This window comes from Crotalus tigris, unplaced genomic scaffold (assembly GCF_016545835.1).
Source record: "Crotalus tigris isolate CLP2741 ecotype Arizona unplaced genomic scaffold, ASM1654583v1 scf7180000017700.2314712, whole genome shotgun sequence".
NCBI lineage: Eukaryota > Metazoa > Chordata > Lepidosauria > Squamata > Viperidae > Crotalus > Crotalus tigris.
The window spans coordinates 462,872-481,771 of record NW_024096576.1 but is presented as its reverse complement, the minus strand read 5'-3'; the positions used below and the strand labels follow the sequence as shown (position 1 = coordinate 481,771).

The following is an 18,900-nucleotide window of genomic DNA, read 5'->3' as shown; positions in this document are numbered from 1 at the left end:
CCAGGCAGGGGAGATCCAGAGGGTCTCTGTGGGTGGGGCAGTGGGCAGGAGGCACCATTACTTTAATTTTATTTTGTTTTACAAGATCACAGTAGGAGTCAGTTATTGATGTCATGTATTGAAGTTGAGAAGAGGACATTTGTCAGTGTGTTATGTAATCGCTATCAGGTTGGTTAGGTTTTTTGTGTTCTTTCATTTAGTGAGCTTGTAAAACGAAATAAAATTAAAGTAATGGTGCAAAGAGTTGACTGATCACCCAGAAAGTGATGTAAAATAGCATTATTAAGCGAACAAGGTTACAGTTATAAAGAAGTTAGAAGAAAAATTGCTGGAAACTTAACCAAAGGTGGCATTTCTACTGTACACTTTTCCCAAAAGGTTTCCACAATTTTGGCCAGTACTGTATGAGGGGGGAATTAAACAATGAAAGCACAGTGTCTTGGATTTTATAGGTTGTTGGAAAAGTACTCATTCCTTTTGCCAGATGCTGAAAATAACAGAAATCTGAAGCAGAATGCCTGTACTAGCAGATGCAACTGATATAAAATCTGGACGAAGAATGGTCAATAAACCATTCTTGGTTTATTTTATCTTTCCTAATAAGCTGTAACCAACTTTCTCATTTAACTTTGTAAAACCTGTGGGTTACACGCCATTCCACATACCTGCAAGAAAGCAGCTGCAATCCAAGTACTCTAACTCAGGGTTTTTCCAATCCCCTAGCAAGGTGTCAAAAACTTGATGACCCCACCCAGAAAAGAAAAAAGTGATAAAGTACAGTAGTCCTCAACTTACAACAGTTAACTTAGAGACTGCTTGAAGTTACAAAGGCAATAAAGTGGCTTATGACCATTTTTCACTTCTGATCTTTGCAGCATCCCCAGGGTCAGGTGCCTCCTTCCTTCTCATTCCCATCTCCTTCCTTCCTTCCTTGCCTGTCACCCTTTCTCATTCCCATCTCCTTCCTCCTCCCTCCCCTCTTTCCTTTCTCTCTCTCCCTTTCCCCAAATTGCAAACATGTTCCTCCTCCCCCTGCCTACAGCGAGCTTCTGCAAAGCACAAATGGGTGCTACGTTCCCCGCCTCCTCCAAAGTTCAAACACGCGCGCCTCTTCTCCCCTGCCTACAGCGAGCTTCTGCAAAGCGCAAATGGGTGCTATGTTCCCCCTGCCTCCTCCAAAATGCAAACACACGCGCCTCCTCCCCCCTGCCTACAGCGAGCTTCTGCAAAGTGCAAAGGCACTGCGGCCTCCCCTCCAGCCCCGCCCAAAAGATAGGCGTCCTGCCGGGCAGCTTGGCAAAAAGGCTTGGGGTACCTTCTCACAGCAGTGTTGGTGGCAGTGCTGGGGCTGAAGTAGAGATTGGGGTGGCGGGGGCAGGCTGAGGCTGCTGAGGCGGGGCAGGCCCACCAGGAGCCTGGCAGCCGGTGAGGTGGAAGACTAAAAGGAGGAGGTGCAGGGCAAGAGAATCAGGGGGGCTCTTCTGGTGCAAGGCTGCCCTGAAAGTGTCCCTTGATTCAGAAGAAGTGAGGATTGGGGCTGAGAGAGGCTCACTTGGATCGGACGGGGAGCTGTCCGAATAGCCGACCTCAGGGGCTCTGTTTGAAGAAGGGGATCCCTTCTGGTCATCCCGGGGAGAGGCACCGTTCCTGGTAAATCCCCTCCCCCAAAAATAATAAAGCGGGGTGGGAAACTCCTCCAAACTTTAACCAGCGCCCTCATAGAAGGAGGGCAGTGGAGGGACGGGAAACTTCTGTGGAGGGATCAGAACTTCCAGCCGTTTCTGGGAGGACCTGCTGGCGGGATTAAGGGATGGTAGGAAGAACGAAGTCCGTCCTGTGGCTTCCTTCTCTCGGGCTTGTCTCTGGCTCCTTTCCAGGTGAAGGGTGGCTCATACAGCCCATTCCCTGGCCGGCTGCTCAGTGAGGGGAGCAAACGGACACCAGGGAATGAAAATGGCATTCACTATGCCTGGGAAGAGTGAGGCGCGCTGACGGGTGGAGTGTGGAAATCAGCACCGTCGAAGGTTCTGAGCTGCGGCGGGCCAGACGGAGGCTCTGCTCAGCTCTGGTTCCCTTCTCCGCAGCTGGAAAGACCCTGGTCGGGCTCTGGGAGATCCTCCTGCATTCCCTCCAGATGTGATCGCGTGATCCCAAGGGAGAAAGCGCTGCCGCCGCCACCTCTTCCTTCAGCCCGGCCTCAGGCTTTGTGGGTTGCCTGCAGAGAAAATCCTGCCCTTTTTTCCTTCTTTATTCCCCCCTTCCTAAATGTAGGCCAGGCAGGCTGGGCGCTCCCTCTGCGCTGGTCAGGGAGATCCCGGATTTCCTTTCCCGACTTGGCTCGTCACTTTTCCCGCTCTCTCTCCTTTTTTTTGTTTTTAGACGTGCCGCTCACCTTTCCTGCCTGTTTCCTTTGCGGCCAGCCAGGCTCGTCTTTGTCTCTGCCCTGCACAGTTGTCCCGCTCATACGTGCAATCGGCCTTCGCGCCAGCATCCCTGCCGGTGCCTACAATCTGCCCGGCCTCCCCTTTGGCCCTGGGCAGCACCTCTGCCCTGCGTGGCTGTCTGGATCGGCCTCCGTACCGCCGCCTCCGCCATAGCTCCATGAGGCCGAGGCAAGGCAGCTTAACCAGGCAGGCCACTCCCCCCCATGCCTTTTACTACCACCATGTGCGAAGAGAAGGCAACAGCTCGGCCCAGCAATGGCTCACATGCCACCAGAGACGGCTCCTTGTGCCGCCTGTGGCACACGTGCCATAGGTTCGCCACCACGGTACTAGACTAAGCAGCAAAATGTTTCAAACCAAAAAAGAAAAGAAGTTCAGTTGCCATGACTAATCTTCCAGGTTACATTGGTGTTATGTTTTTCTACTGAAATATATACTTTTCTAGATATATCAAGCATACTCAATATTTTCAAAGAATGCACATTTTGCTAATGTATAGACTCATGCATTGCTTGGCTTGAAAGTTGTACAGTATTTTCACAAAGCTCAGGAAGCTCAAAATCTCCTAAAAGGAATTATTACTATTAGCAATTAACAATGGTTTCTCTACATAAAAGATATGTACTGTGGTAAGAAATAGAAATCCATTTTAATGTGAGAAATAGAAGGAGTCTTTGGCAACAGATTAAACAGAATGTTGTTTTAAATTCAACTGAAATAGATAATCCATTTACCAGCAAGATGACCTACTTTAAAATAACTGAAGTACTGTGCTGGGATCATGCTAAGATGATTTTTAAATATTTTTTACTGCCTAGCTGGGAATATTAAGCAGTGGCACATACATTTAAAATAAAATATTTAATTTTATTCAACTGTACTAAAAAAAGGAATTGCATTTATGAAAGTGCAATAGCAAAATCATTTATATGGATTTACTTATATGGATTTATAATATTGTGTTTTCTGTATGCTTCAACTTACATTTTTATTTAGGAGCGAAAAAGATGCCACTGTTTTTAAATCAATAGTATTTTAAAAAGTCCAGAGAAGAATTAGTAGGATATTAAAACAACTGCAAGTCCAGTGCCAGAACATGACAAGTGTCAACATTGTCAGCAGATTGCTGCTGCTATTAACATCTTTGCTATTAACATGTTTGCAAAGGTAATGAGGAAGCATATAAAACGGCATCTGCTTCTTTGACATTTTAAATACTTGGAAGCTGTTAATATGAAGGCATATGTAGTAGAGTATTAAAGACCTTTAAAATTCATTTTAAACTGTCTTTAAATACAAAGCAAATATGCCAATGCTCTCAATAACTCATGCTTTTATTTATATTCTGACCATTTTTCTGATGGTTTAGAACAGGGCTTTACAACCTTTTCACCCATTGTACCACTTTTAGAATATGGCAACATCCGAGTACCACCAGTCGCCTAGCAAGGTATCAAAAACTTGATGCCCCCCCCCCAAAAAATGAAAAAAGTGATAAAGTACAGATAGTCCTCAACTTATAACAGTTCGCTTAGTGACTCTTAGAAGTTACAACGACACTGAAAAAAGTGCCCAAGCCACAGCCGAGCAAGACATCTGCCTGCCCACCCGGCAGCGCTCTTCCTCCTGTCCGAGGTTTTCATTGTTGTGAGCATTTCTGTTGAGGATTGGCAGTGGGGATGGGGTGGGGGGTGTTTGGTTTTTATTTCCCCCCCCCCATCTGCTGGGTGGTTGCTGCAGGTTTTGATCACTTCACATGACCCTAGGACACTGTGACCATCATAAATATGAATCAGTTGCCAAGCATCTGAATGTAAATCACAAGACCCTGGAGATGCTGCAACATTCCAACTGATTGGCGCTTCTTCTGGGCTCAGCAGAAGCATCAGGATTAGCACTGAGTTCCAACTGGATCCTGGTGCTGATCCTGGCGTTTCCACTGAGCCCTGACAGCCCCGAAGCGCCAATCAGCTGGAAAGCGGCACTGATCTTGGCGCTTCTGCTGAGCCCTGACAGCCCTGCAGCTCCAGCCATCTCTCGCTCAGGCTTGTGTGGTGTTGCCACCGGTTCAGCTCATTCCCCTCCCCCACTACTACTTTTCTAGGATGGTCGAGTACCACCTGCCAGGTGCCAATGTACCACAGGTGGTACCCGTACCACTGGTTGAAAAGCCCTGGTTTAGAAAAATGTCCATATTTAGAATCTAATATTTAAGCACACATACAATCATTTTCAGAAGATACAAATGTGACATCTTTCTATTTATATGTATATGCAGATTCTAAAATTGCATTTGGGAAAGCATTCAAATGTCAGCATAAGTTGACTTAAAATAAAAATATTTATCGTGAAAAATACAGTTATTTTATCATGGAAAAAAAGGTATGAGTTAAATATTCCTATACCATTCAAGATCTGGTGATAGAATACTATATGCAATTTTGTATTTTACAAAGAAAAAAAAATAAGGTATCATCATGTTTGCAATTGTTAAAATCAGTGAAGCTTTTTTTAGCTTAAATATGTGTGCATTTAAAGTTTTCAGAATTGCTCACTTCTATTTGTCCACTGAATTGGTAAAACAATGGGAAAACTAACAGAAAGTTGGAAGTCGCTCATATTCCCATAATCTTTTGCCTAACCATGGTTATTCTGTTTCTCTATTTAAATAAGGAAATATCTCTGAAAGGAGTCATGATTGTCTATTATTTCAATAATATTTATTAACTTTATTGCCTTTTAGTTAATCTCCCCAAATAATATTGAAATATAACATTAAATAAATAAGAAATGGTTGAATTGTTATGAAAATAATATGTGGCAAACACTGATGCTAAATACTGATTCAAGCTTTACACAAAGACAAAGAATTACTGGGAGGACAAAAGACACATCTCAGCAAATACCAATCCAATGTAGAAACCAGGCAAACAGATCAAGATCTAACTTAACAACTTAACTAAGAAAGATTAAATCACGAAAGAAAAACAGAGGCAGATGAAAAGCAGTGGATCATCTTCCCATGCTTGTATGGATGTCTCAAAATACACAAGTCTCACATATCTTTTTATTCAATTATAGCATTACCAGGGACCCCAACATACAACACATGAAATAATCTCTCTAAATTTTCTTTAGGGAGAAAGAAACATAGCTATACAAGAAAGAAACATAACATACAACATAGCCAAAGAACTTACAAAAAAGCTTGGACATCTCAGAGAGGGGAGTCAATATTCCCCATTACAATGCTTCCATAAAAATCAAAAACTTAAAAAAAGAAAAAGATGAAATATGTTTTCATTTGATGTCAGAGTATTTTTTTACTTCCATAGATCCAGAACTAGCGAAAGAATCAATGGCATTGGTACTACACAACACAGCCAATCTAGCCAAATTCACTAAGATCAAAATACTTCTGCTTCACTATCTACTTTCTAATGCACTGCAGCAACCAGAACATCAGAAAAAGGAAATAGACCACCTACACAACATTTTCCAACAAAACGGATACCACACAACTTTACCACAAAGTGCCTTACTACTCAACCCACTATAGCACAACCAATACAAGCTATGAAAAACGTAACACTGCCATACATCACAAATATCTCAAAAACAATCAACAGACTATTACAACCCCATGGTATCACCATAGCACACAAACCAACTAAAGTCCTTCAATGCATCTTAATCAGAAAATCTAATAGCCCAGAAGAAAAATATAAGTTATCCACAGCATACAGTGTAAAGAGTATAACAGCCACTATGTAGGACAGATAGTAGAACAGACTAGCAGAGTGCATCCATCAACACCAACTATCAGTCAGAAGTTACAGTAAAAATTCTTTAACATATCCTACAACATATAGATAGACTCAATCATAGCTTCAACTGGAAAACTGAACATCTTAGACCAAACTAAATCCAAAAACACTAGGAAATTCCTGGAAGCTTGGCATTCAGACAAATCAGCCATCAGTAAACACATAGACATAAGCCATATTGAAAAGAGATGATAAAAAAACTAAGTCGGAAACAAAAACATCAGAACACATCCTCTCCAGCAACCTACATTCAGATAAGCAAGGATTAACACCAGACAACCAATCAAGCAGAAAACAATAACCTAATCAACGAACTATCAAGGAGAAAACCATACAACCACAACACTGGCAGGACAAGCTGCTTTATATAAAGAAGAAGCAAACCCTGTTCTCATTAGTACATTAGTACAGATGATATTACCTATGTAATATGTAAATGTCTGCCAGCAAGCTACCAAACTCATAGACAGAAAAACTCAACCCTGAATTACATATATTCTCTTCTATTGGAAGTAACCCATGCACATAGGGTTTCTCTGATTGCAGCAGGAAACCAGAGACCCTGATTTATGCTTTTACAGGCTTGCCCTGCTGAAGTTAATTCTTCTCCTGAAAAGTTTCATATCAGTGGAACTGCAAGTTACCTCACAAGTAAATGGCCAAATTACTCCAGTACCTTGTCTTTGAGACGCTTTGTAGGTTCTCCTCTGGAGTTCTGCAGGAGGATTCTTGGTCATTTAATATGAACTTAAATAGGTAATAACAGGCTAGAGCATTTTAATATCCTTGTAATTTTTTACTCCCTCTTAGGCAGAGAAATATAGCTCCCGTTTAGATTCTGGCACAACTGCTAATTTTATAGACGAGACTACAGTGCATCATCTTAAATTATCCACCCAGTTATTAGAAAACCTCATGCTAATTGAAACAATTGATAGGCAATCACTATGAGTTAGTTCTATTATACAAAGTACAACTACTCTGCAACTAAAAATAAATGATCATACAACATTCTTGTCACTATATTCATAGCTTCCTTACACATTCCAATAGTACTGGGCGCATAATTCAAACATCAAGGGAAGGGAAGGAAGAACTATTTTCCATGTCAAAAATATCAGTGCCGCCATTTGTAAGCATCCCTCTCTTCCCCCTCTTCCTCATGAATCTCTTTCCCTGCACAAAAAGTGCACTGATTTTGCTGATGCTCTGGGGAAAAAGGGAGCAGTTAATTTGCCTCTTCACTTAACCTGTACCATCAACTAGAAGCTCCCAGCCCACCTTGCAGGCAAAAAGGCAACATCCCATATATATACAAAAGTTTGCTATTTTAAATGAGTTTCCAGACTACAATTTGAAGGAAGCTTTCATTTGTCCTTCTACATCTCCAGCCTCTGCACCCTCATTTTTTGCACCAAAGAAAAATAATTCCTGACATCAGTACGCAATTATGTTTGTGATGTTTTATTTTTTGATGTATTGCCTGTAGTGCTGTTTTGTAATAATTCTGCAATTTATTCTTGTCTATTTTGTTTTTATATTATTATATAATATATTATATTATTATATATTATATTATTCTGTCAGCTGTCAATAGTCAATTGGAATTGGGTAACATTAAAATTAAATTAACAAATTAACAAACAAGTAAATAACATTACAGGCTTCCTAACTCTGTAACCATTACAAAACCACACCCAGTGCCTCTTATTTCAGATCCAAAAGACTGTCTTCATTAACCTAATTGGACTTATGAGGCATTTACAGTTTGATCAAAATTAATGTAGATTCTGAATGTAATAGTCTCTGATACTAAGTGCAGCAAATTTGAATACATAATATGAATTGATTCATTGTCCAGCTGTCTTCTTCAGGTTCATGAAGTTATTTTGCATAACTAAGTGGTAGTGCACCTGAATAAATCCTGATTCCCTTTCAGAAGACCATCCTTGCATGAGACTCACATTAAAAATGTCTCGGAGCAATTCTATGAACACAACTTTTTGGCTTAGTTAGAAAATATGTATTTAATTTTCCCCAGTAGGAGTATTTGGATTACTTGCCTTGTTAATTTTACTCCAGACATCTTCTTCCAACTGAATAAAAAGCTGCTGGCTGCAAAACTAGCTTTTAGCAAGGGAGAATGATGGAATGATGCAAACCATCCAGTACGGGTGCACGCACATTGCAAAAATTGGGAGCACATTTACAAATGCACAAAGTTAAGACCTTCAATCCACATCAGATGATACGGGAATATTTTTTTCTTCAACTTTTAAAACACCTATATACTTGACTCATAGAATAGCCAGGTGCATCATTATCATTATATTTTTATATATGCCTCCTATTTCCCTATAACAATAATCCTGTGAGGTAGGTTGGGATGAGAGAGAGATTGGTCCAAAGTCACTCAGCCAGATTTCATGCCTAAGGGAGAGCTAGCCCAGTGGTGGCGAACCTATGGCACGTGTGCTAGAGGCGGCACTTGGAGCCCTCTCTGTGGTTGCCCCAGCCTTGCCTCCCCCCACAACCCCCTCACCAGCAGCCCCCCTCGAGGAGAGTTGCCCCCAAGCATGGTCCATGCAGAGCAGAGCAGCCAAGGACACGGCAACCAGGCAGTGTGGACAAGACTTGGTCTCACGCCCCATCACGCAGTTGATGCTGCGGGGTGCGGGCAGAGGGCGTGGCCGCTATTGGTGCTGCTGGGCTGCCTGGGCGATCTGTGGCGGGCCCTGGAGGTGGTGAGTGGTCCTGTGGGCAGGCAGGGCGGGGGATGGGGTGGGGTGGAGCGGGGCCAGTTTTTGGGCACTCGGTCTCTAAAAGGTTCACCATCACTGACCTAGGCTATTAGTCTATAGGCAAGCACCATGACTTTGAAGCCGTGCTCCCCCTCCCCACTTTCCAGCCAGAAAGCTAGAGAATGCAGTCTTTCTGAAGGGCACAAAAACCTTTCCAGCCTTTTTAACTGTCTGAAACAGCACATTTGCTAGTTTTCCAGCCAGAAAGATAGAGGGTCCAGCCGAACAGTAGATAGAGGGTCATTCTAGCCATCAGAACAATCATGAGAAGAGCACCAAGTCTCACAATGTTTCTAAAGGCAAGAAAAGAGAGCCTTTCTACTGTTCACAAACATTGTGTTTGTAAGCTTTCTGGCTGGAAAGCTAGTGAACACCATGTTTATGAATGGTAGGAACACTGGAAAGAAATTCGGATCTTCAGGATGCAAGCTTCCTTTCTCCAGCCCAGTGATGGAGTTCTCAATCCTATGCACAGGGAAGAAGGGAAATCTTTTTCTACAGGCAGCAGCAGCAGCTTCCAACTTTCCTTGCTGGCTTCCTGGTTGACTTTCTGGAGAAGTGGACAAAGAAGATTGCAAATAGCAATCACATAATTGCAGGAAGCTTGGCAACCAGTCCTAAATGTGAACAGGTTGCCAGGTGCCCAAAATATGATCACATGAACTTGGGGGTGGTGTGGCAGCTGTAACTTCAAAGATGGCTCATGAGTAATTTTTCCTGAGTCTCTCGTCACTTCAAATGGTTGTTAAGCAACTGGTTGTAAGTCAAAGACTACCTATAGCAGGGGTCCCCAACCCTCGGTCCATGGATCAGTACCGGGCCACGGCATGCCAGCCAACAGTCCGCACAAACAAGCAAAGCCCCATTTGCAGGATGCAGGCAGCACATAAAACCACACACTCTCTGGTCTGTGGAAAAACCTCTCTCCCCGGAACCGGTCCCTGGTGCCCAAAAGATTGGGGACCTCTGACTTATAGCATTCACCTACTGCAACCAGAATGACCTGCCTTGCCAATTGGTCATGGTGTTTTCTCTTAGTTATATCTGATCCATTTTTAAAATTCCTGGAGCCTATAGATACATGTGTCGATAGTGCCTTCCTAAATTGATTATTTTCAACAGGGGAATGCTATAAGTGCCATCTAGCAGGCTATGCACGAAGGCTAAAAAGTTATGGCAACATTATCACAACATTGAATGGTACCCTTTGTGCAGATATTACCAGTATGCAGCACAGTGACTGGTAAATAGTAACTGAATTTTAAGGATGAAATGTAAATACCATCAATATTGCAGTTACTTTTTCTATAGTAATTGTGATACAGTGATTACATAAAAAGATGTATTGCATTATGATATTATATTACATAATTAAAAAATGTAAATCCACAATGGAAGTTAATGATAAGCAGACTTAACCCATGTTTTTTCTCACCATGTCGAATCTTAAAACTTACCTCCATAGCCTGTGCCAATCGTTCTTCCAAAGCCATATAAGTAAGGAACTGGGGATCCACATACGAAATTGCTTGAGCAACACCAAGACCATCCCCAAATTCATCCAGCAACCTATAGGAAAATATAGTGTTGGTTTTTTAATCTCTAAGTAGGGATGAAAACATGTTCAGTGATGCTTAAAAGTTTGTTTCTGAATAAATATGACCTTACATTATTAATTTATACATTGTGAAAAAAAATCAAATTTGTGCTTTTTCAAACCATTAAGCATTTAATCAGTGTAAAGCAGTGATTCTCAACCTGTGGGTCGGGACCCCATTTGGGGTCGAACGACCATTTCATGGGGGTCGCCAAACAAGGCTGTCCGCCATTTTTTTACCCCTTTTCTTTGGCCACACCCCTGGCACCCGGTGATGTATAAGTGGTTGGGGGTCACCACAACATGGGGAACTGTATTATGGGGTCGCGGCATTAGAAAGGTTGAGAACCACTGGTGTAAAGGATGACAATCAGGGAGCAAGTGGCAACTACTATTAAGCCCAGTTTGGTTCCGATGCTCAGCATTGTCATATATTTCTGATATGACATTAACAAGAAGCTCTTACATTTATCATGGAAGAAGAGTTTCATTATGCAATTCTATTTCAAATAAAATATGAGCCAGTATGTTCCTGATCACTATTTACCTAGGTTAAAGTAAAGAGTCTACCAACCTCCATTCAACATCTAGGTCTTCACTCATACTGGAATCATCTTCTAGATTGTTGTTCCCATCCAACATAAAAAAGCCAGGATGTACAAAATGGCTAGCTTGATCATTTTCTTCATCACTGCTACTTTCAATTTCTTCATGATACTGCAACCAAGGAATCTCTCCATCCTCTAGAGAGGCCTGCTCCCTTTATATAAAAATGAGAAAAGCTATACAAAATATAGCAAATACAAAATTTAAACTACATGTAAGCAAATAGTACAGAAAGTACAGTATTCTTTATTTATACTGAGTGCTAACAGTCAAATACCTGCAATCTATTTTCAACAGACATCACATTAAAAATAATAGGCAGCACAGTTCAACAGCACAGCTAAAATGCAATGCTTTATGAACTATATTTATATGTGATGTGTATATATTTTTATCTTAAGATACAGCACAGGATACAGCACAGCAATAACCCAAAATGTTTATTATGTATTTTTTTTAAAAAAATAAACAGATAAATAATTATTCTAGTGGGGAATAAAAAAAAGAAATACATTTTATTTCTATGGCTGCCCATCTTAGATACATAATTCTGGATAATTAACAGTTCACAACAACAAAAAACAAGCAAAAATCCCTGTAATAAAACAATAATATAGTTAAAAACAGCCAAAATATGATCTGAAAAGAGACCAGTGTAAACAAAGACTCTGCCCGTGGAGAAAACAGTTCCTGAAACCTAACCCATGTACTTTTATACTGCTGCCATCACAAAGATTTCCAGTTGCAGCTAATACTGCCCTATCTAGATTTCCAGGATGCCTAGATTCAATTTATTTGTAGTTACTATCAAATCAATATGATTTTATTTATTTCTCTTAACATGGTTAAGTTTTGTACTAAATAAATACCACACCAATTTTAAAACTATTGGGCACTTTTGTGATTATTTCTTGCTGCCTTACACTTAATGTTTTCATTTTGTTTCTAAGCTGATCTATGATAGTAATAGGAGCCAGATTGGTGTGATAATTAAGGCATCAGGCTAAAAACCAGGATACCATGAGTTTTAGTCCTGCCTTAGGCACAAAGCCAGATGGGTGTCCTTGGGACAATCACTTTCTCTCAGCCAGAGGAGTAAGGACATGGCAAACCTCTTCTGAAAAACCTTGCCAACAAAATTGTAGGGACTTGATCAGGCAGTCTCAGAGAATCAGACACAATTGAACAGAGGAAAATGAATGAGGAAAATGAATGTAATAAATATATCTCTTTTTATGTAGTTAAATTAGTCCAATACAAAAAGAAACCAAGCTATCATATAACAAATGCACATTACAAACAGATGTTAACTGTTGGACTCCTGTAACATCTGGGACCTAACGCCTGAATAAAAAGTCAGATCTCATTGAAACCTGATGTCTTAATATTATTCTTTTTGAGAATGTGAAAATGTGGATGTGGATCTCAACCATCAATCTTAATTTTTTTTTTTCCCTCAAGTCAAAAACTAAGATATTTGTAATTAGGAGATGGGTTTTTTTTTAATTTTCCTAATTATTTACTGTAACCAATGTGGGCTGAAAATACAATGAAATTTATGATTCTAACATAGCACAAAGGTTGCATATGATTCAAAAGAAACAGGCAAAACTGAAATGGAAAAGAATAACATTGTATATGAAGCATGTCAACACTATCTATATGAAAATCCATGAATGGAGAATGAAAGAAATTCTGAAAATATTTTTATAAAGTACAGAAAGACAAATAAATAAGTGGTACTGTATTATTACAGACCATTAGATCATTGGAAGTTATATAAATATATTCTGAAAAAGATGACATAATATCCATAGATGCTGTGAATACTGTTAAGAATCGGATGTCTAATTAAATTCTAGAACTGTCTTGCTGATGACTTTTTATCTCAGGAAGAAAAAGAAAGAAAAGATTATGGTGCATTAGGTTTTAGCTTGGAGTTATATTGGTAGGATTACCTGTATAGAAATTCAGAAGAAACGAATTCAATACAGGTGGAAGATTTTGAGAATTAGTATTGGATAATACATCTGCTTAACTTTGAAAAAATTGGAAACTACTATGGGTGCATAATGAGCTGAAATTTTAAAATAATACATAAGAAAAAGAATGATGCACATAAAACCAAGCCTTGAGTATGACACAACAACCTGAATCTTTATGTATGGTACCAGAAGGCTCAAACACTGAAAGAGCTGAAACCTACAAAAAATGTTAAAAATGGAGCAAAACAAAAGAAAACAAGGATTAAATAGATCTGCTGCTTGGGAAAGTGAAACATCAATTTGTAAGCAAAAGAAGGCTGAAATTCTCATTTTCTATTTTGCAAGAGAAAACCTTTTACTAGCTCTGTAGTATCTTTAAGTTTCTGGATCCTTTTGAATAACATTTCTGCATAAACATGATCTAAAATGTGATGTGTTTTCCACACAATCCTAAAACTAGATAAAGAGAATCTGTTTACACAAATGACTGAAAAAATTATATGTGTCCATTCATTTCTTGAGAAAAATGATCCAAAAGTAAGACTAAAAAGCTTTAATCAACCTGAGGATTTTTTGATAAATCTGCATTTATCAAATTTCAGTATTTTTGTATCTGAATGTAATATAACATTAGATGAAATTAAATAATCTGTATTATTATTCTAAATATGACATTGCACAATGGCCAAATATTGTAAGCAAGATAAAAACATTAAAAATAAGATTGGTATTTTTCAACTTTTTTTTTAGACTTTAGCATTTTAGTCTTTTGGAGTCAGAGTCTTTACTTCTCTGGTAGGAAGTATAACAATCTAACCTAGATAGGCAATGAAATTTCCCCTAAAAAGGTTCATATCATATACATGCTTATTATCTGTGCTACCATAAATTAATCTCCAAATTTGCCCTATTTCCATTTTCATTAAGATTTATACCCTTTAAGAGCAAAGAAAAATTTAAATCATTAAAAGAAGTCATTGACTTTAGTGACATCATGTTACTGTTTGATTAAAGTCTTGTCAGTTGCAGGCAGCTGTAAGCAGGCTAATTAAGTTCATAGAACTGAGTTGTTTACTTGCAGTTAGCAATTTTTAAGGGAGTGCTGCATTGCAGAGAAAAGCAGCTCAAGAAGAGATTGCTTGTTTAGGCAATCTCTTTACTCTATGAGGGGAAGATAAAGGAAAAAATGGGTCAGGCACAGAACAACTATACATCTATAACTGACTGTAAGGCAAATATGTGGTGAAAAGAGAGATGTTGCAAAGGTAATAAATGTGGGCATTGATTGCGAAGTTACTTTTTCATCTTTATAACTCCAAATATTTGCTGACTGAGGAAGTTGCCTGGAATATTGTGATATTCTAGAATGCATGTGAAGCAATTTCCTTTGTTTTACCCAAAACAAGAGTGCAGGTTTCTCCTTTTTTGTTCATTTTCTAAAGTGTTTAAACGCTTTAAAAATACTATGCTGCTTGCTATTTTGGCATTTATGACAGTAATCCAAATGGCAAAAACCCCCTCATAAAATACTACATTACCAGAGAGGAAGAGGCAGACAGTAGTATATATGTTACAGAACTTCTGGTTAATTACTGAGGCACAAAATTATACTATATTGTAAAAATGTATTTTATGGAAGCCTAAATCTTGGTGTGGTGGTGATTCTCTTGTGAATTGTTCCCTCAGTTACATTTGCCATTTTGTAAACCAGTCTCATTTCATGTAGTGATGGGCCTAGTGATAAGTTACAGAGCCAAACTATCTTCACATCCAAGTAATATTACTAGAAGCATTCCTTATTAAATAGCATTAGATATAAACTGTTAAAATATAAAATTTATTGATACCATAAACCAGTTTTAATGATCACATAGCTCTATTTGTAGTGAAATATTTAGTTTGCTGTGCTTATGCCTGTATACTGCTCCTCCTTTTTAGATTCCTTTTAGATTTTTTTTAGTTTTTTATATGAAATATTTTATTCTGATATACAGTATTTTTATGCTTTTTAACTGTATCCCATCCTCCTTATGCTAGTCTTTGCCTGTAATAAAAGATTTGATTTGATTAGTGCATAAAGAGATTTGTCCTTTTATTCCATGGCTGTTAAGCTTAATTAGAAGTCTTTGAAAAGGGACATTATCTTTGAAAAGGGACATTATTTTTTTTGAAAAATCTAAGCAGACAGTGCCTATTGGTTTATTCTTCCACATCCTTACTAATATCCTCAAAAACCTCTGTTCAATTAATTAGATAATACTTTCTCTTAGCAAACCCATGTTGGGTATTCTTGAACAAGGCCCATGTTTCCAAAGTTTGGTAATTTTATCTTTAATAGCAGTCTCCACTAACTTCCTTAGAACATGTGTTAAGCTGACAGGCTCATAATTTCCTTCATCTCCCTGTGAGGCCTTCTTAAAAATAAAGAGTTACATTAGCTAACCTTCCAGTCCTTCATCTCAGAGCCCAAGTATAAAGACAGGTTGCATATTTTACTTAGGTGGTCTACAATTTCAGCTTTAAACTCCTTAATAATCCTTGGGTGGATGCCATTAAGGCCTGGTCATTTGTCAATAAGGCCAAGCACCACTTCTGTTATCACCACTATGGCTCAATTCATCTGATTCTTTTCTTGAAAACAGAAACTCAGGTTTAGAAAACTGTCCTGATTTTTTCTCTTGTGAAAGCAAAGAATTTGTTCAGTTTCTCTTTCTAAATAAACTGGGTTTGGGCCATATTCCTTTATTTGGCCATGTTGAGTATCACATGTGACTACATTATCCTTTCCTAAGTCCATCACCTCCCCTTTAGAAGAGACATAATTTTCAATTCCTTCCCTAAGTAATTATTGTTTCCAATTCGAATGTTGCTCAACTCCTATCAGGTTTTTCCCTGCTACTCTGCCATCCTTGTAAGTGTCAGTAGTTTGTTTCCATTTTGGTTCAAGTGGAGCCCATCCCTAAAGTATAGGTCCACCTTTTTCCAAAACACCCTCCAATGCCTAATAAATAGAATAAATAGACTGCAAAAAGCACCTTTTCTGAGGCTATCTATAACTTGAATAGTAGTAATTGTTTGTAAGTTGAGGAGTTTCTATGCATGCTGGCTGTCTACCTTCATAACTATTCTAGAAGTTATATATTTTAGAAGTTATCCTAGTGGACAATCACTTAAATATGAGCCAGCAGTGTGCTGCAGCTGCCCAAAAAGCCAACACAGTGCTAGGCTGCATTAACAGAGGGAAAGAATCAAGATCACATGAAGTATTAATACCACTTTACAAAACCTTGGTAAGGCCACACTTGGAATACTATATCCAGTTTTGGTCACTACAATGTAAAAAAGATGATGAGACACTAGAAAGAGTACAGAGAAGAGCAACAAAGATGATTAGAGGACTGGAGACTAAAACATATAAGGTTGCTGGAATTGGATATGTCTAGTTTAATCAAGAGAAGGCCTAGGGGTGATATGATAGCAGTGTTCCAATATCTCAGGGGCTGCCACAAAGAAGAGGGAGTCAAGTTATTCTCCAAAGCACTTGAGGGCAAGACAAAAAGCAACAGAAGGAAACTAACCAAAGAGAGAAGCAAACTGGAACTAAGGAGAAATTTCCTGACAGTTAGAACGATTAATCAATGGAACAACCTGCCTACAGAAGCTGTGAATGCTCCAACACTGGATGTTTTTAAGAAGAGACTGGACAACCATTTGTCTGAAATGGTATAGGTTTTCCTGCCCGAGTAGGGGGTTGGACTAGATGACCTCCAAGGTCCCTTCTAACTCTCTTATTTATTATTATTATTATTATTGATCATCGCACAGTCAGCCAGATGTTCAGACTGGATTTGGCATTTTGTCTACCTATCGAGTCCTTACCCAGGACCTGGGATAGGCAGATGTGGATGTTTGATGGTATTACAGTATCGTCGCAGGATGGAAGCAGTTCCTAATAAGGCCGCCTTTTGCAATTGACTAATAGCGAATTTGTCAATGCCAATGTGTTCAAGTGTGCTCCAGTTGTTTTGGGATTGCACCCAAGGAGCCTATTACTATTGGTACTACCCTTTGCTTGCTTTTGCCACAGTCTTTCTATTTCTATTTGTAGGTCTTTGTATTTTGTTATCTTCTCCAGTTCTTTCTCTTCTATTCTGCTGTCTCCAGGCACTGCCACGTCCACTATCCAGACTTTTTTGTCTTTCTTATCGACAATTGTTAAGTCTGGGGTGTTATGTTGCAGGTGCTTGTCTGTTTGAATTCTGAAGTCCCAGAGCAGTTTAATTTTATCATTTTCTATGACTTTCTCTATTTTATGATCCCACCAGTTTTTGCTTACAGGCAAATGATATTTTTTGCAGATCTTCCAATGCACCATTGTTGCTACTTTGTCATGCCGCTGCTTGTAATCAGTTTGTGCAATCTTCTTGCAACAGCTTACCAAGTGGTCCACTGTTTCTTCAGCTTCTTTGCATAGGCGGCACTTACTGTCTGTTGCTGTCTTCTCAATTTTGACTTTGTATGCATTTGTCCTTAAGGCTTGGTCTTGTGCAGCCAGAATTAGTCCCTCGGTCTCTTTCTTCAATTTTCCTGCTCTTAGCCATTGCCAGGTTTTATTATTATCTGCTTTCCCAGCTATTTTTTTCATGTATTGGCCATGTAGTGCTTTGTCTTCCCATGCCTCTATTCTGTTCTTCATTTGGTCTTTCTTGTAGGCCAGTTTGGTCTCTCCAGTAGTTAGTAAGCCTTCCTGATATACTAATTTCAGTGCATCTTCATCATTGTTCTTCAGATATTCTTCCAAAGCCATTTTTTCTTCTTCAACCATCTGATGTACTTGTAGCATTCCACGCCCACCTATTTGCCTTGGTAGATAAAGTCTGTCAATGTCACTGCGTGGATGAAGGGCATGATTCATTGTCATTATTTTTCTGGTCTGCCTATCCATTGCTTTTAGTTCTGCTTGAGTCCAGTCCACTATTCCAGCTGTGTACCTAATGACTGGGATTGCCCAGGTGTTGATTGCCTTTATGGTATTTCCTCCATTGAGTTTGGACTTTAAGATCTTCTTCACTCTCTTGACTTCAGTGTGCTTGATGTTGTCAGCTTGAAGGATACCCAAGTATTTGTAGTACTCTTCCTCATCCAGACTCTTAATGTTATTTTCGTGGGGCATCTTGATTCCTTCAGTTTTCACTATTTTTCCTTGTTTGATAGTAAGTGTGGCACATTTGTCCAAGCCAAACTCCATTACAATATCTTGGCTATATATACGGACAGTGTTGAGCAGCGATTCTATTTCAGATGATGTTTTTCCATACAGCTTCAGATCATCCATGTAAAGGAGGTGGGATAGTCTAGCAGATGTTTTTGATGTTTGATAGCCATGTCCTGAGTTATTCAGTATTGTTGACAGAGGAAACAGTGCAATAACAAATAGTAATGGTGATAATGAATCTCATTGAAAATTCCCTCTCTTTGATATTAACCTCTCCCAGCCTCTCACCATTGATCTGCAACTGTGTCTTCCATTGTGCCATCGATCTTTGCACAAATTTTCTGATGTTTCTACTGACTCCTGTTATTTCTAGGCACTTTATTATCCAATCATGTGGCAGAGAGTCAAATGCCTTTTTGTAGTCA

General features: G+C 39.3%; 1 protein-coding gene across 10 annotated transcripts in view; it reads right to left on the bottom strand.

Annotated features, from left to right (window-relative positions):
• The window catches only part of PJA2 (praja ring finger ubiquitin ligase 2), a 75,009-nt gene that overhangs the window by 21,061 nt on the left and 35,048 nt on the right, over nt 1-18,900 (bottom strand). For all 10 annotated transcript variants that reach the window (XM_039338387.1, XM_039338392.1, XM_039338389.1 and 7 more), the window contains 2 exons: nt 11,244-11,429; nt 10,530-10,641 (listed from right to left, as the gene is read on the bottom strand). In XM_039338387.1, the coding sequence (XP_039194321.1) occupies nt 10,530-10,641; nt 11,244-11,429 (298 nt within the window). The remainder of the gene's footprint in view (nt 1-10,529; nt 10,642-11,243; nt 11,430-18,900) is intronic.